The sequence below is a fragment of the Phallusia mammillata genome, chromosome 7 (genome assembly GCF_965637545.1).
Source record: "Phallusia mammillata chromosome 7, kaPhaMamm4.hap1.1, whole genome shotgun sequence".
NCBI lineage: Eukaryota > Metazoa > Chordata > Ascidiacea > Phlebobranchia > Ascidiidae > Phallusia > Phallusia mammillata.
The window spans coordinates 10,189,118-10,213,788 of NC_137258.1; the positions used below are offsets into that span (position 1 = coordinate 10,189,118).

The following is a 24,671-nucleotide window of genomic DNA, read 5'->3' on the forward strand; positions in this document are numbered from 1 at the left end:
TTCGAATTGTATTCGTAAAAGTGAAGTCATGTATTCGATTTTACGTATCTTACGTTACCAAAGGCTGACAACAATTCGAATTGTATTCGTAAAATTGTAGTCATGTATTCGATTTCATGAATTGTTACGTAACCAAAGGCTGACAACAATTCGAATTGTTTTCGTACAAATGTAGTCATGTATTCGATTTTACAATTTGTTACCTTGACAACGGCCGACAACAATTCGAATTGTATTCGTACAAACGTAGTCATGCATTCGAATTTGCAAATTCTTAGGTTGGCAAAAAACTACAACAATTCGAATTGTATTCGAATAACTTTACTCAAGCTTTGGTATTCATGAATTGTTGGTTCAAAAAACAACATCAACTATTCGAATTGTATTCATGCACTGTCGAACGAAAACCAAAATTATTCGAATACAGCACGCAAAAGGTGGCAAATACTGTATTCGAATGCATTCGAATACGAATGACGAATACGAATTGCCTCATGTCTGATCCTAGCTTGTAAACATGTGCAGGGCCGCATTTTTTGTGTATGAGGCCGCTAGTTGTGCACCCATAGGGTTTGTATTCAGATAGCGTCCCACAAAAAATCAATTTGTATGTTTAGCAAAAAAATAACACCATGATAGTGGTTCACCTCAATTACCAATTAAGTCACATAAAGATTATGATACAATATTTATTATAACTTTATATGCTACTTAGTACTGGCACAAGGCATAATCAAAGTTTCAGAAAACTTTCAAAAATCTTGTTTATTCCTTACCGGTTCAAAAAAAATGTTCACAAGACAATATTTTATCATATTTTGTCAAAACGTTTTGTTGCAACATATAAATGTTTAGGAGATAAAACATTTGAAACTAAACAATTAGTTCAGACGCTGATGTTGACAATAGTGGAACAACAACAAATAGCCCATGCACGCTTGAGCTATGTTGAAACCTCGGTGAGCAGGTCAAGGTCCTTTTGCTTCGCGTATGGTAAAATATTGCCATATCGGCTTCTGAATTTCACTCGCCAAGCTACGTAGCATAATATTGCCGTTGTTAGGAAGGTTAAGACGACTGCAAGACCAACTGTACCAGGCGTAACCTCGCAAACCTGACAAAGGTCTAAAAAACAACAACAACAAGTAATATTGCATCTAAACTTAACATCGTTCATATTTGCCTAAAATTCAAAGAAAAGTTAATATAAAGTGTCATGTATTGTTGGCTATGAGGCACTGATGGCTTGACATGTATTAAATAGCTTACCCATATTTGGCCCGCTGCCATCGCATACAAAGTCTTTAGGCGCGAGTTCATTGGATTTTTTGTTGTAGAGTTGTGAGGGAGCAGAACAAATGAATCGTATGTCAGTCGTAGGGTCCCGTGCTTTAGCCTTGATAATTAGAACAGAGTTTTCAGTATTTGATTAAAAGTCAACTATACAAAGGGTCTTTGAATGTCGGTTACTGGTTGCGTTTTTTAATGATGCAGTAATAAAACTGTTTACACCACATAGTTCCTTTTTTACAAGATCTTCAGAAGCGCATTTCTGAAAAATCATCAACACGTTTGGGACAATTTTATCAAACCTCTATACCTGTTCGATCCAAGTTTTAAACCACCTTAGGTTGCAATCGCAGACAATCGGATTTGCCCAAAGTTTAGCAACCAACCCAACTGGACTGACATTCTCAAAAACTCCTGGAGGCAAAGTTTTAATATTGTTCTCCGATAGAAATATCCATAGCAGTTGGTTTGCACCGCTGTGTGAAAAAGATGCGTAAATAATAGTTGCTGTAGGTTGAGTTTAAGTTGCTGTAGGTTGAGCCTTACTTGAAAGCGTTTGTTTCGACTGTTGAGATTTGGTTATTTTCCAAAACAAGACGATACAAGGAGGTACATCCGGAAAATGTATTATTTGGCAAGGTCGTAATGCGATTGTCGTTCAGGTTAAGGAATTCAAGATTTTTCTGCAAAAAATAAAGGTGCATTGAAAAACATTTAACAAGAGAAGAAGTCGGCTTTACAGGAACTCACCATAGTGCGAATTTCAACAGGCACTGAAGTAAGTGACAAATTTTGAAGCGACATTTTGTAAATGTCAAGCCCGCGGAGAAAATCGGATTTAAAATTTTGAACGGGATTCGGGCCAATATACAGTCGTCTTAGTTTCCTGAAGGACATTAATAGCTATATTTTTAACAGCAGAAATACTCCAAATTTGGCTTAGGCTAAGCATCTGACACAACGTACCTATTACTAAGCAGTAAATCGGAAGGAAAATCGTTGATGGCATTGTGATAAATCGCCAAAACAGTAAGATTGGGGAAGCTCTTGAGGTGGTGACGAGTTATTGAGGTCAGATTGTTGTAACGAAGATTCAATAACCGAACACTTGGGAGAACCAACTCTGGATTACTGATAAGCTGTTTTATTCCGTTTTCTAAAAGAAACAGATTTTGGTAAACTTTTAAAACTAGAATTTCTCGGCTTTTGCAAGCAGTTTATCCCACCGGAGAACATTATCCCACAACTATTTTCAAATTTGGTGCTGAAGAAAAACCGCGTGGTTGCATGTACATTTATTGTTGCATCGAGTTCACAGGTATGGGCCAGAAGTAAACCATTGTTTATCATTGTAATTGTAATGTTTTGGCGTCACGATGACACAGCACTGTCCTAATTTTTTATTATTAATTCGGACTAATGTATTGTGAAATAATAATAAAAAAAACTTTTGTACAGTTTATATACGTACTTCTTAGGTCCAATTCCACCAAATTCGTAAACTTAGATAACTGGTGCAAATCCAGCGTTGTTATATTGTTGTCGGAAAGTGCAATTATCTTTACATCAGATCTAATATTTTCAACAGGGATTCGTGTCAAGCCAACTCCTGTGCAAATCACACTTAACGGCGAACTTTCCTTGATCAGAAACCTAACGCATAAATTGACGTTTACTCAAAAATCACTAAACGTATTTAGACGTATCATACCCATCAATTCGCTTTCGAGTGGTGGACTGTGAAACAACGCCTAACGGATGACCGTACTGCGACCCATCTTCATCATAACAAGTACAACCTCGGGGACACGATGCTGCGTCGTCTGGTGGTGCCGGAGTTTGTACAGTTGTTGGTTCACCTCCACTGCAATCTATTTCGGTAAATTAATAAGTTTTAAAAAAGTGGACGTTGCATCAGCAAGGGCATAATTGTAAAACAACAGTGACCTATTTGCACCAGGTTATTTAAAAAATCCAGCAGTTTTCGCATAGCTCAGAACTCATTGATTTTTTTTCATATTTTAAAACGTGATTATCAGAAAATAAGCTTACCTTGCCATTGTTCATCATCAATATTGCAAACAAAATCAGCGCCTTTCAGTTGACGTGATCTCTTTCCATGGTTTCGCAACGGTTGTTTGCATTCAAAATTTAATGCAGGTGTAGCATCGTGAGGCTAAACCGAGTCCATTTGTTAATCGGTATCCAAATTAGCACAAAAACACCTCGTACCTGGTCATACCACCCAGTTAGCCACGAGTTCGTACAATCACAGATAATAGGATTCGCATACAATTCGATTTCCACACTTTCCTTGTTTTGATCGTCAAACGCGGGAGTTGGAATAGTGCTAATAAAATTGTCCGAAAGTTCAATTTTCTTTAGATTATATGCACCTGTTAAAAGTTAAATATCTTGGTAAAAATCCTACAATAACTTATTGCTTTACAAAAGCAATGCTAAAATGCATGGGATTAACCTTACCTTTAAAGGCGAGCGGGTCTATGTCTTGTATTATGTTAGAAGACAAATCGACTCTGCGCAGTTGTGCACAGTAACGAAACGAATCTGATTCCAGGTAGGATAGTTTGTTAAGCGACACATCAAGGTCAACCAAGCCTAAAAAACACAAATTTGTTTTTTTTTGCACGAAATGAACGCGCGGTGACTTTTACACACAAAAAACATTGACCACACTAACTTGCATTGTTATCACATACAGCTACAATATGCAAAATGCGGTAATAACCTCAACTCTTACTTGACATTGAGGATACAGGGGTTGGCAGTCTTGTTAAACCGCATGATTGCAAACCAAGTGCAGTAAGGCTCATATTTTGAACCCAACCCTTTTGAAAGTATTCAATCGGATTTTGACCCAAGTCAAGTGCCTGTACATTTAATTTATATTTTACACTTTAATTCCCATGTAACAGACATAAACGTGCAATACCAACATCAAAGCCCACCTGCAATTTTGTGTTGTAAATAAAATCGTCGAATCGAACAGCTTTGATTGAATTGTCCAAAAGCGTTAAATACTTTAGGTTAGGAAAGCTCTTTAGAGCACTTTTGGAAATTTCTGTAACCTGGTTGTGTCTAAACAAGACGGTATGCAGAGAAACTACAATCTTTACTGCGAGACCTTTTGCATAAACTTACGCGAGAGAAAGGTAATTTAAGGACGTGATGGCCATTTGTGGGTTGCTTTGAGCCGGGACAACCCGTGCAATTTTGTTATTATCCAGTAAAATCTTTTCAAGCGCAGAAAATGGCAGCAAATCATCAACGTGAAAATCTATGAGGTCATTGTGGGATAGTGTAATGCTCTTTATGTCGGCGACATTCTCATTCACAGTGAATCTCGTCAAATGAACTTCAGAGCAATTCAGGTGAGGTAGTGGCATGTTATCGATTTGTCTGCACAATATACTTTTCAGTTATTTGTTTTACTGCATATATTGGTAGCAGTAATGATTAAATCACAAAATGACACCATAGCAACCCAACACGAACAAGAAACGATTTGGAAATCCACAAAATTCTGCAAAAATTAACTTCCCCAGTTGGCGAAAAGTTAAATAAAAACTAAAAGCACAACTTACACCATGGTGGTACCATCGTTTCCTCTTGTAATAGTGCAGCCGTTATCCAATACAACTCTGGTACTGCTCGAACTTCCGTGAACACCATTTGTGAAACACATCAATGTAAAAGCACACAACAACATATAACAGTTTACATCCATTTGAAGTTTTCTGACGAACTTTTTGGCAAACAAAACAGTTGTTACACTTAGAAAACACGTTATCGATGTACTGAAAGTTAACTGTTTCACACAAACTAAACGGTTTTTACAGATCCAACTTCACCCGATGCGCCAAAACAACGTCCAGGTGTAATCAACCCGGGGACAGATTAAAATTAATCGGCGTTTTTGTACGCTACTTAACGCGCTTTATTTTGGTTTTGGTTTTTAGACAATTATTTTGAGAAACAGCCTACGGTAACAGAAAGCATACAGAGAATGAAAACCTGCTAACCACTACTGCAAACCGTATAGCATCAAAGCACATCAGCAGTTAGTCACATATTTGGTTTGGTCCACTGCGTGACATAAACGCTTCTTTAAATTGGGTGCCTGAAATTGGGTGCCGCGTTGACAGTTTTTCAGAAATAGTAATATAAGTCCATCGGAAACAAACCGATATGCGCTGTTTGCTGTCGATTGTTACGCTAAACACTATAATAGCAGCTGGAACGGCTATGCTGCACATTTGTTACTCGTTTGTTTTTACACATTAAAAAGGCTGCAAGGCCATATTTAAAGCGCTGGACTTCGTACCTTATTTGGGTGATACGCTGAAATAGGCTTGTAGGTTGTAGCAGCTTGATTAAAGTTACAGTAAGTTTTCATCATTTAAAGTAGACAAAGGGCACATTTTTAACCCTGCTAGTTATTTAAATATTGTTTTATTTGTTGGTTATGTACCTAATGAAATCGATACAGATTCCAAATAGCCGAACAATGTTAAAGCAATTGGGTAATTGTTTTCATCAAAAAACAAAATTGCCGCCGCATGGCAAACCAAGCCTAACATTTTCGAAAATTACACTTTGACTGTTTGCATTCTTCAAGTCTACAATCTATTGATAGAACAGATCCAATTTCAGTGAGCCCATGCGCAGGAACACTCCAACGATGTCAATTTCCCAACCCGGAAATTGGTTCGTAATTAACAAGATAAGATAGCGGACATGCTAATTCGAGCGGTTGCTACCGAAAACTACGTGCATTCAGTTTGTGGAAATGAGACGCACTGGCGGTCCTGTTATATGGCTTAAGGGTCTTCCTGAAAGTTTTCGCTTTCACGCTGCTATAAGGAATCGAATGTCAGTATATCGCAACTTTTCGGAGAACAATGTTGTGATAGTAGTAATGTTTATATTCTGTGTAAAAAAGTTTGGTGACCCCTACTTTATGTGAAAGAAACAACTTCAAATAGATATAGACAGTAACCATAAAAGTTAATACAACGGTAAAGGATGGTTCGTGAATCTGTTTCCTCAGTTGTAGACAAGCATTAAAATTGATTTTGCATTGCCAACTAAAGAAAAACTTTAACTAACCGAAACCTTACACACGCGCTTGCCGGCAGTTATAAGGCACGTGTCCCGCAAGCGATTTCTGTTTAAATCTGTGTCAAAATTAATTCAGAATTTTGTGTAACTGTCAGTTTCCATGTTGAAATCTCCCTACATGTTGTTGTAGTTTGGACATATTAAAATAAACATGCTTATTCAAATATAACGCTCTATTGACAAATAAATAACAGGCAGATTACAACATGTCATCATCACAACAGGTTTTGAACTACATAAACAGTGGCAATATATCACGCAGTGCAAATAAACGAGTTAAGTCATAATAATCAGACTTTCTTAGTTACTTTTACTCAAATACTTGTACTTCTTGCGTTTTCTTCGTGCCGCCCAAATAACAAAGCAAAACATCAGTCAAGACTCATGGGTGCCCAACCCGTCGATCGCGATCGACTGGTCGATCTCGGACTGATATCAAGTCGACCGCGAGGAATTCAGAAAATTATTTACAATTCTTGTTTTGTAATGCGTTTTTAGGGAATGTTGCTCTACATAGATGACTTTATTGTGAAAGTTATTCATTAGGATTTGTTGATATGTTCACACCACAAATACTCAGTCGACACTTTACGTCGCAAAAGTCACAAAAGTAATAGCTACGGCACAAAACTAATAGTTACAGTAGTAATGGTTACTTTGTGCTGGTACTTTTTCTATCATCAAGATTAGCATCGGATAAATTATAAAAAAATAAGTTCAATGCAGTGTAAAAAGTCACACCCAAACCACGATAAAAAACGTAAAACAGGGCTCGGAAAATGCTAGTTTTCCGTTGGTAATACACACATAGTCTTGCATTGTGTTGTTAGTTTGTATTGTAATGGTTAGATCCCGAGAGTTGGACTACCTCAAACGTCGATCTTGAGTCAAAAAAAGATTGGGCACCCCCGGTCAAGACAGTAAGGCAATGCTTAGTTAATAACATGCTGTTTGTAAACATATTCGCGTATGTGGCAAACGTTAATTAAACGCGACGCTAATACTAGTATGTTTTACAATTAGACAACAGTGCTGAGGCTGGGGAAGGCAGCAGCAAAATGAGGCGTTTTTAATTGAGTTTTGAAGTATTTCTGACATTCTGAAACAAATATGCCATTTTAATATCAGCTAAGCTTATAGTCTATTACCCGAAATCTCGATAAAGAATTTTGTTTTTACGTTTATATTTCGAATTAAAAATGGGGCAAGGGGCACCAAATTATTTAGTGCTTAGGGCCTCTAATGGTATTAATCCGGCCCTGATGTGAACCAATCTGCATTCACTCGGATTCAGGTAGAAAATCTACTAACAGTCAACCTCACGTCATTCTCACAATTTAATACATTTCGATAAGTGGCGCAAAGGGCACGAACACCTATTAAAAGCGGTACATCTCCCAAAATACTGACGGTTAGGGCTGTTTCGGTTGTTGAGGTAGAGGTATCTTTAAAAATCCAAAAAATAAACAAACTTATTTTCAAAACAAGTTTCTAATGATTTTATATTAAAACTTACTTCACAACGCCAACCTTTACTTTTCCAACGAAACTTTGGCTAAATGTGGAGGTATAGGTCTACCCAAGGAATTTTATTTGACACAAAAATATCTAATTTACTTGTAGCCACAGTTGTAGTGGTCGTAGTTGTAGTAAAACAATCGGGGTCAGGAATCCATGTTCCGGAAGGTCCAAGTGTTTTGTCTGCTTCGGCTGCGGGAGTAGCACACACACCACCAGACACAGCTGACTAAGCTAAGCTACGCAGGCTCAGTGGAGAATCCGCCGAAAGTCGAATCATTGTTTGAATTGCATATTTTTGTCGTAATTACATTTTGAGTTGATTTTGAAAGTTCACCGGTTCGCAAAGCTTGTTATGAAAGTTACCAGTCCGCAAACTTAAAATGTTGAGAACCACTGCACTAACGCACAATCAATGCTTCTCAACATAAAAATATGTTGTCACGATAAAGTAGCCTACATCCTATAGCAGTGGTTCTAAACTGGTGATCTCAACTGGTGGATGACTTTTTGAGTGGTCCACAAGCTGTCCACTAAAATTATTGATAAACTAGAGGTGATTGCATTGTATATGTTGAAAGAGTGTCAAAATGTTAGCTGTTAATAATTGTATCTCACTTCTTGAAAATCGGTTTTAAAGAATTATGATTCAAGCCCAAATGGTTGTTTTGTATAGGCGTACTTCAATCTCGCTAATGAATGAAATGGTCAACGATATTATTTTCACTAGGCCGGTGGTCCATCACCCGAAACGAGTTGAGAACCACTGTCCGATAGTATTCCATTTTTGCAAATAGGAAAATCAGTTTTCGCGAATTAACGCATAGGATTAAATCTATGATGAGCCATTTGTTGTGATAAGACGAAACTTGTTAACTTCTCTCGGCGCGGTTGTGTACTTTGGGCAGTGGTGGGATTCAGTCGGTTCATGCCGGTTCTATAGAACCGTCTCACGAAATTCTATGAGATAAGCGAACCGGTTAGCATTACTGGTTACTTTTTGTAACAGAACCGGGTAAAGAATATGACTTTTGTGATAGAACCGGCTGACAAAAAAATTGCATCCCACCACTGACTTTAGGTGATGAAATCAATACACCTGCCACAGTTTACTGGTTTTAAGACACCACCCTTGTAGTGTTGTACTTATGACAGCGTTGTTGTCACTGGAGGGGCTAAGGATCAACACTTCGGCGTTGGAAAACTACGGAATGTCCACATCGGGAACCATTGGTATTCAATGTGTTGGTTAGACGTTTCTTGCGGGCTGCGCGTGTTCCTGGCTACTTAACCGACAGTAAAGTTCTTAGATTTGCTAAAATGGCTTTATTAAGTAAGTGACCTATTTTGCTTGATCGTTGAACAATAGGTTACGATTTGTAAACTATAATTTTGCAACTAAGGTAGTAGTGGTGTGTATATTAGATCAATCCAAATCATGATCTGTTTTGTCAAAAGCGTTTAGTCAAGGTCAATATGTCATGTTTGTAAAAGTTTATTTTAGTTTACTTGCTAGTGCTGTCTAATTTAATTACTTCCAAAGACATGCTTTTGTTTCAGTTGGGTGTACTGTTTGGACGTAACCTATGTTGGATTTATTTGACTTTGCGCTACGGATCATGGTGTGTGCGTACAACGACGCCTGATTAAATTAGATGTAAAAGTAAATATAGTCTAAATTGGGCAAGCAAACAGAAACTTGTGCAAAAGTATTTATCATTGTGATACTGAGACATAAGTCTGTGTGTGCTTTTCGGGTCGAGTTTGCGCTTCAGTTTAAATAAAACGAGAATGATTCGGGCCTGACATCATACATACGTCACATTGCGTTGTAATTTCATCTATCTAACTTTCGGAACCATTTCGGGCATTTACAAATATTGGATTCAAGCCGGACTGGGGGTTCACCTTTGGGCTCGCTTACAACTCTTGCTTAATAGTTAATTAATACAATAGTGTAATCCTGATGCCAAAAGCCTTGTTTTTTTCTGTTTAGTGCAAGTGTTATGTTCAACTTTGCTCTTTCAATGCCTGAGGACGGTCGCACAAACCACGGACGTCCCATGTAGGTTTAGTTTAGTTCAAATGAACGGTCGACCTTAAATTGGTTCCTTTTTTTAGTTGGTTCGGGTAATGGTACAGACGAACCAATTACAACCACCAGCAGACCTATCCTTACCACTTTTGCAATAACAACCAGTAAGTGGAGCAACTGGGTACATATTTAAAGTTGGTCAGCGTTTGAACGTTTTGGGTATTACTTGTAATTTTTGTTCTTCTCGATTCGACAATGAGGTTGTAAGGTTCAAAAATGTGCTTTGTTCTGCAATTTCAAAGAAACTTTTCGATTTGCTTAAAAAGATGAGCGTTAAAATGATTATTATGAATCAACAGTTTTCTGTGAAGCAGTGACTGTCCTTAACAACAACAATCCAGCAGCACCAATAAATGTTACATTCCCTCAAACCGAAGCTGGATTTACAGCTGCATCCATTGACACATGCCCAGAAGACATAGTAAACGGTACGCCGGATTTGACTATTACTTGTGATCGGTTTATACCTTTGTCATCTATATTCACCTCTTCTAGGTGGAACACCATATGGAACGCAACAATGTTCAATAAACGGTTATTGGCTGGATCCTTTGTGGTTGTCATCATGTGACACTGGACTTGATGTATGTTAAACAAATTTATCCTGTCTACAAATAAAGTTTGACAAGCATGCATATGTGGGCAAAACTTTTGTTTACCGGTACTATCTTACACTATATTGTACTATCAGGTGCTATCTTACACTATACATACAAAATATTGTCATATCAGCAATCTTTTAATTAAGGACAATACATATTGATTATATTGCCTTTAAATAATTGCACATAGCTGTTGATAATCGATTTAATTGACAAAAATGAGTTACGGATGTCAAGAAAATATGTGACATTTTCTACCAGAATTTGTTGGAAATAAATATAACAAGTGACGAGCAACGGCAACAAGTCGCTACTGACGTTGTAACACTCACTTCTAACCCTGCGGAACTTCAGCAAAAAGATATCGAGAATGCTGCAGATGTCTTGACTGAAGTCACCAATACTACTGACTCACTAACAGCAAATGTATGTTGTACATGTGTTTAGGTTTATGTAGATTGATCTAAATAAGTAAATTGATTGTTGCGACGAATTTGTATGACCAGCAAGCAATTTGGTATCCTTTTATAACAGACCTCTGAGCTCGTTGTGGTTGCTGTCGGAAACCTGCTTGAAGTCAGTGCAGAAGACCTCCAGAAAAGCAATACCGCGCAACAGTATGTTTTGATGAAATTCAAGTGACTGTTGAATATACCAAATGCAGCAAGTTTTCCTTTTTCTAAAGATTAATTCAGACATTGGACGACGTTGTATCAAAACTTAATCTTTCTGAAGTTGAGGGCGACTTTCAGACCGTGTCAAGCACCGTTGCTGTTGCTGTCTTGGCGGTTGACCCTGACGCAGGTATGTTGTAACTGAAACTGAAACAGGAACCTTGTAATTGTAAACCAAATGTGTTACAGGACGAAATTATTTCCAATGTACTTTACAATAACATGTCAAACGTGTTTTTGTGCGACTTTCGGTCTTTTTGATTTGCAAATCTGTAACACACCAGTCAAACAATGCTTTTGGTAGCAATTTGGTGCAATTAACTTTTCCCATATTGCTAAACATGATTTGATACGAATTTTGAATATAGTTTGCTTTATTTAATAAAAACAATACATAACATGATCCAATTTGTAGGTCGTGTGTGTTTTTGTATAAAACTATAGTTTTATACTATAGTCAGAGCCATTACTTGCGAAGTCTTGCACCACGAACAGGTAATTGGGGCATAAAAACGCCGTTCCTGTGTCAATTTGCCCACATGGTTAACTTAAGATCGATGTATTTATTGCCGCTCATAACCACTCTGCAACAATGGTGCAATGGGTGCTTCCATTTCGTCCCTGTCGGTAAACTGCTCGTAATATTGTCTGCAAGTTATACGTTGTATTGAAAAGTTGGTTTGTTGGAGAAATTTTAGTATCTGTTTGCAGAGGACAGTATCGGGTTTGAAGGAACAACCCAGGTGCAAAACCGGTCGCTTGGATTTCGATCAGACCAGTTTCAATTGTTTACCGGGCAACCAAAGCAAACTGCTCCGTACTCCATTGTCCTTCCCCCCGAAGCTTTTAACCAAGGTATGTAACTATTGGCATTGACGTGTTTGATCCAGACGTACTTCCCCGTGCTTACACTGCACGACTTAAACAAACTCTTTTCTCGCAGGCAGCAGAATTGGCTTCTTCGGATTTTTAAACGACAACGTTTTTGTTGCGACAAAAACGGATGGTTCAAAAGACAAGTGCCGGTTGCCTGGAACGGCGAGCGTAAATTCCCCTGTCGTTATATCTGCGACTGTTCCTGTTAACACTACTATTAAGAACCTTTCAGCCAAAGTCAACATCACGTTTACGGTGAGTGTAACAGCAGCACCTTTCAAACTTTATGAATTTAGGTTCATTTTCGTTGTGTCTATTAACGTCACATTTGTTTACCTATGTGCTTTGTATTTTTTACGAACAAATATTACGTGTAATTGTTTAAAACGAAGAAAACCAGCATTGCAACAAGCTACTTGTATTTTTTCTATACTTTTGACGCAACCAGTGTTGTCGTTATATCACCAAAGTGCGTATATATAAAAGCAAAAGAAGTTACATTTGGCTTGTATAGAATCTGATGGTGAATCAAACCATAGACGAAAACAACACGTTCTGTGCATTTTGGGACGAGAAAGGGAATTTTTGGTCAACAAAAGGTTGCGACACTGTGGAAGCAAACAACTTGTCGGCAATATGCCAGTGCGACCACCTCACCAACTTTGCCACATTGTTTGTAAGTTTTCCTTTGTGATAAAATCTGTTGCGGACAAAGTGGTTGGGGAATTCATGGTAGCCGACAATGCCCGCAAGCCCTAAAAGAGGTTGACTATTGTATCGTTATAAAATCAACAACACATGCAAGAACTGCCCGAAACTGAAATCGGTTTCGGGCGAAGTGTATTAAGAAAAACAATGTATGGATATATTGCTTTAATTTTCTGATAATCTGTCCGACCTATACAGATTTCTCTTAAAATGCGGACTCATCAATCTTATCAAGACAAATAGGATAAGATAAAAACAAGATTGGGCTCGTTTTGTCCTGATCGTTTTGTCCTGTGTTGAATCGGGCAGAAGAGGTAGTTTTGTTAGCAATTATCATGTATGTTCTGTTAGCGACTCCCCTGCATCATGCATAATTTCCGTCGCCTCTTACACATTTAAGGGTACAAAAAGATAATCCAACTCTTAAAGTTTCTTTAAACGACATTGTTAATATAGGCAACGAAAGAAATACCTGGCAGTTTGGACATAATCACAATCGTTGGAAGTTCTATATCTGCGATCGCGTGTCTTCTCACCATCGTGTGCATTCTTTTTCTTTGGTAATCACGTTTTTTTACTCTTACGTTAAGCAATATTTGAAATATTGTTAGCACGATTTTAGCCGCTTTGACAATCGAGATTTTTTTTTTTTTTTTTTTTTTTTTCACGGGGTTCGAACCCAGGACTATCCCGGGGACGAATCCCGATCAGGGTTTTTTATGTCTGTATATGGGTCAGGTGCGCCAGACCATTCTGCCAAGTTGATACTTGCTTGAAGTGCTAGAGTGAACTTTACTGCCATCACTTGACGATCGCGATTCGTTGTTTTAGGCACAGGCGCAAGCTTCCTTCTCAAGTGCGAACTTTTATTTTATTGGCATTCCTTTCCCTTGCGCTTCTTCTCCTCAATGTATTCCTACTCGTCAGCCAATTTGAAGAAGTCAAATCGTCCCCTAATGCATGTCAAGCTACAGCCATTCTTATTCACTTTTCTTTGCTCAGTTCTTTGTGTTGGATGATGGTGGAGGCTCTTTATTTGAACATCGCTGTTACAAAGGTAGGTTACGTTGTAACAGTTTTTTGACCAAATTTACAACGCAAAATGAAATTAGTTTGTTCAGCTTGAGTTCATAATCCTAAACCCCCAAAACTACCTTTAGCCGATTTACTTCAAACTAAGTCTATCAAGTAAAAGAGTATACATCCTTTCGGCGTTGTGGGGTTGGGGAGCACCTGCAGTGTTTGTGGCTGTTACGTTTATTACTAAACGGGACGTCTACAAAGATGACAACACGTAAGTTGCTAGTTAATGATCTACAACCAACAGCGTTTATTCAACTTGTGGTTCTTAAAATTTTTGGACTTGTGAAACACCAATACCAAACTATATTTTTGCAACTCATTCACTTTGCAGGCTAAAACATAAAAAATAGCTGGGCGAAATTATTTTGCTACGTGAATGTTATGGGTGTTTTTTGGATGGCAAATAAGATCAATCAAGGTTCTATGTGTTGCACCCTGTAAAAACGATTATTCAAGGGTACCGCGTCAGCAAGTTTAAGAAAACAAGAATACGGTCGATTATTGATATGCAACAAAAATGTGTTTTGCATTACACCGGAGTTCTCTTGGTCCTTAGTGCCATATTTTGAAATGTGACAAATATGTGAGGATACATTCTTGTGAATAAGAAAAAAGTGATACTATGGCATGTTTTCAGGTGTTGGATCAACCCCGAATACGTAAAGTATTTAGCCGTCGTTCCTGTCGCAGCCATACTATCTTTTAATCTTTTGTCGTATATATCCGTCCTTATGACTGTCATTTTCAAGAAAAATGCAGCTCGTGCAGTAAGTTTTTTGATTGTGATTCAACTGTTCGTCTTTGAAAATAACAATTTTTCTGTTTTAGAGCTTAGCAAGCAACAGAAAGAAAAACTTCGTTATATCTGTGTGTTTGTTTTCAAGTTTTGGCCTTACTTGGCTCTTCGGTTTTCTAACTATTGGACATCATGAAGTAAACGTCGTTTTTGCGTACATTTTTACGGTTCTTAACTCACTTCAAGGTAAAAATATTTGTTTCGAGATAAACTAAAACCGCCTTGCTTATTCACTGTCTTCATTTTAGGTTTGTTCGTTTTCTTGCTCTTTATTGTTCGAAACGAGGCCGTTAGAAAAAGTTTGGTCACAGAACTAACTCAGATTTCGTCAGCAACTTCATTTGGCTCCCAACCTCAGCTACAAGCCAGGTACAGGTAAAGGCACAATCGTTTGGATTTGTGGGACAAATGTTTCACTGATAAAATAGTTTTAAGGTGCCTCTTACTTGGTCAAGCAAGGAGCACAAACCGCTGTGTACTATTAATTTACGCATTGTCATCCACGTAAAAGGCCTATTTGTCAACAGCAAAAGTTTGTAGCCACTGGGTATAATGCTATGAGAAACAAAATCGTCAGTTTCAATCCGCAAAAACTAACTTAGGTTAGTTGCCCGAGTCTGTTCTGTTTAGGTATTCCCTTTTTTATTTATAAAACTCGTGTTTCTTGTACCTTTAACTTTTACAGAAAACGTTACGTCGAGGCTGCTTCCATTAATCTCCCGAAAAAAATCAGCAAAACGTTTGAAAACAAAAATACATCTCGAACTATTGGAAGTTTGGACTCTTTTAAAAACTGACTAACCTTAAAAGGTCTCATCCTCCCATGAAATGCTCACATGCTCAATGAACTTCTCTTTGAACAATACAGAACACATTAGAACAGAAATATTGGCCACTATGTTGGTTATCTTGGTCCTTCCAATTTTGGGGTAGATTTTAAGATAGGCCTACATATACTTGGCAAATTTATTAAAAAGTCGTGAATAAACGCATTTCCTTACAAACGTTGTTTAGAAACACTTTTCGCACATTGTCATCATCATTTTTGTGTTATACTTAATTACCAAATCCAAATTAACTGATTTGTGCACGTTTTTTAACGGTACCTTGTTGTGTCAATTATTTTTTTGCATGCAATCAATTTGTTTTATTTTTATTTCACGAACTTATATTACACAGCGTGATCAATTTTTTTATGCAACTAAACTTCTAGTTGTAAGATACTCATGCAGTAATATTCCTTTTTAATGTCTAAGAAGTGCATGGTTTGCAAACAGCGGTATACGCGATGTTGGGGCCTCAAGATGTATATTGATGTTTTACGTACATTGCCTGCGTTTGGCACTAAAATACTATACCGTCATTCAAATGCAAAAAAACGTGGATGGAAGATAAAAGTTTGATGTACTATAAAACAAGGATACGTGAAATGTATACTGTAGACCCAGTCTGTTTTCTATCGACCTTAATTAATTGTCTCTTTCTTTTTTAAATTCAACTTGACTTGAGACTTCATTTCATATACGCTTGCTTGTAAAAACTAAGAGACATAGTGATGCTGCGGACAAACATTATAAATAAATTAATCATAGTAAGATGACTTACTAGACTTTGGAGCCATTGATTTTAACCATGTGCTTTAACTAATAGAAATTGCTTGCCGCGTCAAGTAGACTTGGAAGTTTATGTAAGTGACTGCTGAGCATTAAAGTTTTCTTAGCCTACTGCTGTGTAGACAAAGACCATCACTGCCTCTTTAAACAAACTTTTCCCGCAAAATTTTTCATTAAGTATTAAATAACAACATTTTAGAGGCGTACCGTTGATATAATGAATGAATTGGCTGTTAACTTTAGGAATCACAACATAAAAATAACTCTTTTGTTAACCTTTGGCCACCTTCCATAAAATGCAATTGTAAATAGGTATGGCCTAAATAGGATTTTTTTAACAATAGGCTATTGCATTTGCGTACTAAACTAGCGGTCGTCAATCTTTTTTGTACTGCGGATCGTTTTTGAAACTAAAACTTTATCGCGGACCGGTCTTTTAAAAAGTACGAATAAGCTTTTCAAAACGACTAAATCAGCAATAAAAACGACTAAATCTGTTTGTCATGCCCGGGGTACATGGCCAAAATGTTTTATGGCATTTAACCTGAAAAACTATACGACCCGGAAACGAACTCCTCGCGGACCGGCACGGGCGGTTACCGACCACTGTACTAAACGACCTGCACGCGCCCAGGGCTTCCCAAACTTTTTTGATCGCGACGCCTTTTAATCTCCTTAAATTTTCCGCGACCCTTAACATAACAAACAGTGAAAAATATTTGTTTGTTGTTTTTATTAAAGGCTTAATTCGAGCGAAAACTAAAAACAATCTACCGGTACTCGGAGTACTACTTCAAAAAAAAAAACATTTATTCAGTGTGATGGGTGCGACTGTTTTTTGCTACAAAGTAAGTCCAGCTGTGGCTCAATATTTGTTGAAGCTGGTCTTAAAGCTGTTTCTATGTTGCCTACGCTGGAACGGTATTTTGTTTTGACTGTCGTCATATGTTGAAAACGCTGCTTTGAAAACTTAAATTATGTGTTTTCAGTGACAAAATTTGACAAAGTTTAAATTTGTCTTGTTTGCACAGAAAAATGTTATATAGCATCATAAATCTATTTATTTACATAGAATCTAGCTACAGCTCAGTCAAAAATAATGCTGAGCGAAATTGTGTGTATCCCCTCGCGGGGTCGCGGCCCCCAGTTTGGGAAGCCCTGCACTAGCCTATACCCTAACAACGCCTCTGCTAGTACTGTCACAGGGTACAATTAAAGTTTCAAAAAACTCTCAAAAAAATGATTTATTCCCAATCGAGGAAATAAAATTTATAACAATATATTTTATATTCTGTCAAAAGGTTGTGTTGCAACTTGCAACCTATAAATGTTTAAGCGATAAAACATTTGAAACTCAACAAGTAGTTCGGACGCTGATGTTGACAATAGTGGAACAACAACAAATAGCCCACGTACGCTCGAGCTATGTTGAAACCTCTGTGAGCAGGTCAAGGTCTTTTTGCTTCGCGTATGGTAAAAGATTGCCATATCGGCTTCCGAATTTCACTCGCCAAGCTACGTAGCATAACATTGCCGTAGTTAGGAAGGTTAAGACGACTGCAAGACCAACTGTACCAGACGTAACCTCGCAAACCTGACAAAGGTCTATAGAAAAACAACAAGGAAGATTGCATCTAAAGTTGACGTTGCTCATATTTGCTTAAAATTCAAAGAAAAGTATAACGTGCATTTGTACTGTTGCTATGAGACACTAGCTTAACATGTATTAAATAGCTTACCCATGCTTGACCCGTTGCCATCGCATACAAAGTCTTGAGGCGCGAGATCATTGGATTTTTTGTTGTAGAGTTGTGAGGGAGCAGAACAAATGAATCTTATGTCAGTAGTAGGGTCCCGTGCTTTAGCCTTGATAATTAGAACAGAGTTTTTTTAGTATTTGATTAAAAGACAACTACAACGGGTCTTTGAATATCAATTACTGGTTGCGCTATTTAATGATGCAGTAGTAAAACCTGATGTTTATACCACATAGTTCCTTTTTTACAAGATCTCTAGAAGCGCATTTCCAAAAAATCAACGTGTTTGGGACAATTTTATCAAACCTCTATACCTGCTCGATCCAAGTTTTGAACCACCTTAGCTTGCAATCGCAGACAATGGGATTTGCCCAAAGTTTAGCAACCAAACCGACTGGACTGACGTTCTCAAAAACTCCTGGAGGCAAAGTTCTAATATTGTTCTCCGATAGAAATATCCATAGCAGTTGGTTTGCACCGCTGTAAAAAAAATACATAAATAATGGTTGCTGTAGGTTGAGTTTAAGTCTTACTTGAAAGCGTTTGTTTCAACTGTTGAGATTTGGTTATTTTCCAAAACAATACGATACAAGGAGGTACAGCCGGAAAATGTATTATTTGGCAAGGTCGTAATGCGATTGTCGTTTAGGTTAAGGAATTCAAGATTTTTCTGAAATAAAAAGCAAGATGTATAGAAAAAACATTCAACAAGAGAAGAAGTCGGCTTTATAGAAACTCACCATAGTGCGAATTTCAACAGGCACTGAAGTAAGTGACAAATTTTGAAGCGACATTTTGTAAATGTCAAGCCCGCGGAGAAAATCGGATTTAAAATTTTGAACGGGATTCGGGCCAATGTACAGTCGTCTTAGTTTCCTAAAGGACATCAATAGTCATATTTTTAACAATAGAAATAGTGCAAAGCACCTGACATAACGAAACTTACCTATTACTTAGCAGTAAATCGGAAGGAAAATGGTTGATGGCATTGTGATAAATTGCCAAAACATTAAGATTGGGGAAGCTCTTGAGGTGGAGACGAGTTATCGAGGTCAGATTGTTGTAACGAAGATTTAATAATCTAACATTTGGGAGAACCAACTCTGGATCACTGATAAGCTGTTTTATTCCGTTTTCTAAAAGAAACAGATTCTGTTAAACTTAAACTAGAATTTCTCGGCTTTTGCAAGCAGTTGATCCCACCGGAGGAAGAATCGCGTGGCTGCATGTACGTTTATTGTTGCATCGAGTTCACAGGTATGGGCCAGAAGTAAACCATTGCTTATCATTGTAATTGTAATGTTTTGGCGTCACGATGGCACAGCACTGTCCTACTTTTTTATTATTAATTCGAACTAATGTATTGTGAAATAATAATAAAAAAACTTTTGTACAGTTTATATACGTACTTCTTAGGTCCAATTCCACCAAATTCGTAAACTTAGCTAACTGGTGCAAATCCAGCGTTGTTATTTTGTTGTCGGAAAGTGCAATTATCTTTGCATCAGATCTAATATTTTCAACAGGGATTCGTGTCAAGCCAACTCCTGTGCAAATCACACTTAACGGCGAACTTTCCTTGATCAGAAACCTAACGCATAAATTGACGTTTACTCAAAAATCACTAAACGTATTTCGACGTATCATACCCATCAATTCGCTTTCGAGTGGTGGACTGTGAAACAACGCCTGGTGGGTGACTGTACTGCGACCCATCTTCATCATAACAAGTACAACCTCGGGGACACGATGCTGCGTCGTCTGGTGGTGCCGGAGTTTGTACAGTTGTTGGTTCACCTCCACTGCAATCTATTTCGGTAAATTAATAAGTTTTAAAAAAGTGGACGTTGCATCAGCAAGGGCATTAATTGTAAAACAACAGTGACCTATTTGCACCAGCTTATTTAATAAATTCAACAGTTTTCGCATAGCTTGGAACTCATTGTTTTTTTTCATGTCTTAAAACGTTATCAGATAGTACCTTACCTTGCCATAGCTCATCATCAACTTTGCAAACAAAATCAGCGCCTTTCAGTTGACGTGATCTCTTTCCATGGTTTCGCAACGGTTGTTTGCATTCAAAATTTAATGGAGGTGTAGCACCGTTAAGCTAAACCAAATCTATTCGTTAATCGGCATCCAAATTAGCAGAAAAACACCTCGTACCTGGTCATACCACCCAGTTAGCCACGAGTTCGTACAATCACAGGTCATAGGATTCGCATATAATTCGATTTCCACACTTTCCTCTTTTTGATCGTCAAAAGCGGGAGTTGGAATAGTGCTAATAAAATTGTCCGAAAGTTCAATTTTCTTTAGATTATATGCACCTGTTAAAAGTTAAACATCTTGGTAAAAACCCTACAATAACTTATTGCTTTACAAAAGCAATGCTAAAATGCATTGGATTAACTTTACCTTTAAAGGCGAGCGGGTCTATGTCTTGTATCATGTTAGAAGACAAATCGACTCTGCGCAGTTGTGCACAGTAACGAAACGAATCTGATTCCAGGTAGGATAGTTTGTTAAGCGACACATCAAGGTCAACCAAGCCTAAAAAACACAAATTTGTTTTGTTTTTTTTGCTCGAAATAAACACGCGGTGACTTTTACACACAAAAAACATTGACCACACTAACTTGCATTGTTATCACATACAGCTACAATATGCAAAATGCGGTAATAACCTCAACTCTTACTTGACATTGAGGATACAGGGGTTGGCAGTCTTGTTAAACCGCATGATCGCAAACCAAGTGTAGTAAGGCTCATATTTTGAACCCAACCCTTTTGAAAGTATTCAATCGGATTGCAACCCAAGTCAAGTGCCTGTACATTTAATTTATATTTTACACTTTACCTCCCATGTAACAGACATAAACGTGCAATACCAACATCAAAGCCCACCTGCAATTTTGTGTTGTAAATAAAATCGTCGAATCGAACAGCTTTGATTGAATTGTCCAAAAGCGTTAAATACTTTAGGTTAGGAAAGCTCTTTAGAGCACTTTTGGAAATTTCTGTAATCTGGTTGTGTCTAAACAAGACGGTATGCAGAGAAACTACAATCTTTACTGCGAGACCTTTTGCATAAACTTACGCGAGAGAAAGGTAATTTAAGGACGTGATGGCCATTTGTGGGTTGCTTTGAGCCGGGACAACCCGTGCAATTTTGTTATTATCCAGTAAAATCTTTTCAAGCGCAGAAAATGGCAGCAAATCATCAACGTGAAAATCTATGAGGTCATTGTGGGATAGTGTAATGCTCTTTATGTCGGCAACATTCTCATTCACAGTGAATCTTGTCAAATGAACTTCAGAGCAATTCAGGTGAGGTAGTGGCATGTTATCGATTTGTCTGCACAATATACTTTTCAGTTATTTGTTTTACTGCATATAATGGTAGCAGTAATGATTAAATCACAAAATGACACCATAGCAACCCAACACGAACAAGAAACGATTTGGAAATCCACAAAATTCTGCGAAAATTAACTTCCCCAGTTGGCGAAAAGTTAAATAAAAACTAAAAGCACAACTTACACCATGGTGGTACCATCGTTTCCTCTTGTAATAGTGCAGCCGTTATCCAATACAACTCTGGTACTGCTCGAACTTCCGTGAACACCATTTGTGAAACACATCAATGTAAAAGCACACAACAACATATAACAGTTTACATCCATTTGAAGTTTTCTGACGAACTTTTTGTCAAACATAACAGTTGTTACACTTAGAAAACACGTTATCGATGTACTGAAAGTTAACTGTTTCACACAAACTAAACGGTTTTTACAGATCCAACTTCACCCGATGCGCCAAAACAACGTCCAGGTGTAATCAACCCGGGGACAGATTAAAATTAATCGGCGTTTTTGTACGCTACTTAACGCTCTTTATTTTGGTTTTGGTTTTTAGGCAATTATTTTGAGAAACAGCCTACGGTAACAGAAAGCATACAGAGAATGAAAACCTGCTAACCACTACTGCAAACCGTATAGCATCAAAGCACATCAGCAGTTAGTCACATATTTGGTTTGGTCCACTGCGTGAGATAAACGCTTCTTTAAATTGGGTGCCTGAAATTGGGTGCCGCGTCGACAGTTTTTCAGAAATAGTAATATAAGTCCATCGGAAACAAACCGATGTGCGCTGTTTGCTGTCGATTGTTATGCTAAACACTATAATAGCAGCTGGAACGGCTATGCTGCACATTTGTTACTCGTTTGTTTTTGACACATTAAAAAGGCTGCAAGGCCATATTTAAAGCGCTGGACTTCGTACCTTATTTGGGTAATACGCTGAAAGTAGGCTTATAGCAGCTTGATTAAAGTTACAGTAAGTTTTCATCATTTAAAGTAGACAAAGGGCACATTTTTAACCCTGCTAGTTATTTAAATATTGTTTTATTTGTTGGTTACGTACCTAATGAAATCGATACAGATTCCAAATAGCCGAACAATGTTAAAGCAATTGGGTAATTGTTTTCATCAAAAAACAAAATTGCCGCCGCATGGCAAACCAAGCCTAACATTTTCGAAAATTACACTTTGACTGTTTGCATTCTTCAAGTCTACAATCTATTGATAGAACAGATCCAATTTCAGTGAGCCCATGCGCGGGAACACTCCAACGATGTCAATTTCCCAACCCGGAAATTGGTTCGTAATTAACAAGATAAGATAGCGGACATGCTAATTCGAGCGGTTGCTACCGAAAACTACGTGCATTCAGTTTGTGGAAATGAGACGCACTGGCGGTCCTGTTATATGGCTTAAGGGTCTTCCTGAAAGTTTTCGCTTTCACGCTGCTATAAGGAATCGAATGTCAGTATATCGCAACTTTTCGGAGAACAACGTTGTGATAGTAGTAATGTTTATATTCTGTGTAAAAAAGTTTGGTGACCCCTACTTTATGTGAAAGAAACAACTTCAAATAGATATAGACAGTAACCATAAAAGTTAATACAACGGTAAAGGATGGTTCGTGAATCTGTTTCCTCAGTTGTAGACAAGCATTAAAATTGATTTTGCATTGCCAACTAAAGAAAAACTTTAACTAACCGAAACCTTACACACGTGCTTGCCGGCAGTTATAAGGCACGTGTCCCGCAAGCGATTTCTGTTTAAATCTGTGTCAAAATTAAGTCAGAATTTTGTGTAATTGTCAGTTTCCATGTTGAAATCTCCCTACATGTTGTTGTAGTTTGTACATATTAAAATAAACATGTTTATTCAAATATAACGCTCTATTGACAAATAAATACCAGGCAGATTACAACATGTCATCATCACAACAGGTTTTGAACTACATAAACAGTGGCAATATATCACGCAGTGCAAATAAACGAGTTAAGTCATAATAATCAGACTTTCTTAGTTACTTTTACTCAAATACTTGTCCTTATCGGACTTGCGTTTTCTTCGTGCCGCCCAAATAACAAAGCAAAACATCAGTCAAGACTCATGGGTGCCCAACCCGTCGATCGCGATCGACTGGTCGATCTCGGACTGATATCAAGTCGACCGCGAGGAATTCAGAAAATTATTTACAATTCTTGTTTTGTAATGCGTTTTTAGGGAATGTTGCTCTACATAGATGACTTTATTGTGAAAGTTATTCATTAGGATTTGTTGATATGTTCACACCACAAATACTCAGTCGACACTTTACGTCGCAAAAGTCACAAAAGTAATAGCTACGGCACAAAACTAATAGTTACAGTAGTAATGGTTACTTTGTGCTGGTACTTTTTCTATCATCAAGATTAGCATCGGATAAATTATAAAAAAATAAGTTCAATGCAGTGTAAAAAGTCACACCCAAACCACGATAAAAAACGTAAAACAGGGCTCGGAAAATGCTAGTTTTCCGTTGGTAATACACACATAGTCTTGCATTGTGTTGTTAGTTTGTATTGTAATGGTTAGATCCCGAGAGTTGGACTACCTCAAACGTCGATCTTGAGTCAAAAAAAGATTGGGCACCCCCGGTCAAGACAGTAAGGCAATGCTTAGTTAATAACATGCTGTTTGTAAACATATTCGCGTATGTGGCAAACGTTAATTAAACGCGACGCTAATACTAGTATGTTTTACAATTAGACAACAGTGCTGAGGCTGGGGAAGGCAGCAGCAAAATGAGGCGTTTTTAATTGAGTTTTGAAGTATTTCTGACATTCTGAAACAAATATGCCATTTTAATATCAGCTAAGCTTATAGTCTATTACCCGAAATCTCGATAAAGAATTTTGTTTTTACGTTTATATTTCGAATTAAAAATGGGGCAAGGGGCACCAAATTATTTAGTGCTTAGGGCCTCTAATGGTATTAATCCGGCCCTGATGTGAACCAATCTGCATTCACTCGGATTCAGGTAGAAAATCTACTAACAGTCAACCTCACGTCATTCTCACAATTTAATACATTTCGATAAGTGGCGCAAAGGGCACGAACACCTATTAAAAGCGGTACATCTCCCAAAATACTGACGGTTAGGGCTGTTTCGGTTGTTGAGG

General features: G+C 37.7%; 3 protein-coding genes across 3 annotated transcripts; 1 reads left to right on the top strand and 2 right to left on the bottom strand.

Moving 5' to 3' along the window:
• Nucleotides 1–367: 367 nt before the first annotated feature.
• Nucleotides 368–5,244, bottom strand: LOC145239599 (uncharacterized). The gene is made up of 15 exons (XM_080102961.1): nucleotides 4,896–5,244; nucleotides 4,453–4,710; nucleotides 4,260–4,389; nucleotides 4,052–4,181; nucleotides 3,775–3,909; nucleotides 3,523–3,686; nucleotides 3,343–3,466; nucleotides 3,002–3,161; nucleotides 2,762–2,943; nucleotides 2,257–2,446; nucleotides 2,041–2,176; nucleotides 1,837–1,973; nucleotides 1,601–1,766; nucleotides 1,270–1,396; nucleotides 368–1,125 (listed from the first exon to the last, which is right to left on the bottom strand). The coding sequence occupies exons 1-15, from the start codon at nucleotides 5,036–5,038 to the stop codon at nucleotides 944–946; spliced, it is 2,364 nt and encodes a 787-aa protein (XP_079959087.1). The 5' UTR covers nucleotides 5,039–5,244; the 3' UTR covers nucleotides 368–943.
• A 3,854-nt stretch (nucleotides 5,245–9,098) lies between these two features.
• Nucleotides 9,099–16,218, top strand: LOC145237865 (adhesion G-protein coupled receptor G6-like). The gene is made up of 18 exons (XM_080100854.1): nucleotides 9,099–9,194; nucleotides 9,907–10,015; nucleotides 10,072–10,149; nucleotides 10,345–10,473; nucleotides 10,541–10,629; nucleotides 10,909–11,073; nucleotides 11,182–11,264; nucleotides 11,333–11,451; nucleotides 12,033–12,176; nucleotides 12,265–12,452; nucleotides 12,712–12,873; nucleotides 13,362–13,465; nucleotides 13,737–13,962; nucleotides 14,066–14,199; nucleotides 14,626–14,755; nucleotides 14,817–14,970; nucleotides 15,033–15,159; nucleotides 15,470–16,218. Exons 1-18 carry the CDS (start codon nucleotides 9,099–9,101, stop codon nucleotides 15,579–15,581), a joined length of 2,349 nt encoding a protein of 782 aa, XP_079956980.1. The 3' UTR covers nucleotides 15,582–16,218.
• Nucleotides 16,219–17,619: 1,401 nt separating this feature from the next.
• On the bottom strand, nucleotides 17,620–22,047 carry LOC145239598 (uncharacterized). The gene is made up of 15 exons (XM_080102959.1): nucleotides 21,698–22,047; nucleotides 21,255–21,512; nucleotides 21,062–21,191; nucleotides 20,854–20,983; nucleotides 20,573–20,707; nucleotides 20,321–20,484; nucleotides 20,141–20,264; nucleotides 19,804–19,963; nucleotides 19,564–19,745; nucleotides 19,101–19,290; nucleotides 18,895–19,030; nucleotides 18,688–18,824; nucleotides 18,469–18,634; nucleotides 18,137–18,263; nucleotides 17,620–18,002 (listed from the first exon to the last, which is right to left on the bottom strand). Exons 1-15 carry the CDS (start codon nucleotides 21,871–21,873, stop codon nucleotides 17,821–17,823), a joined length of 2,397 nt encoding a protein of 798 aa, XP_079959085.1. The 5' UTR covers nucleotides 21,874–22,047; the 3' UTR covers nucleotides 17,620–17,820.
• Nucleotides 22,048–24,671: the final 2,624 nt, after the last annotated feature.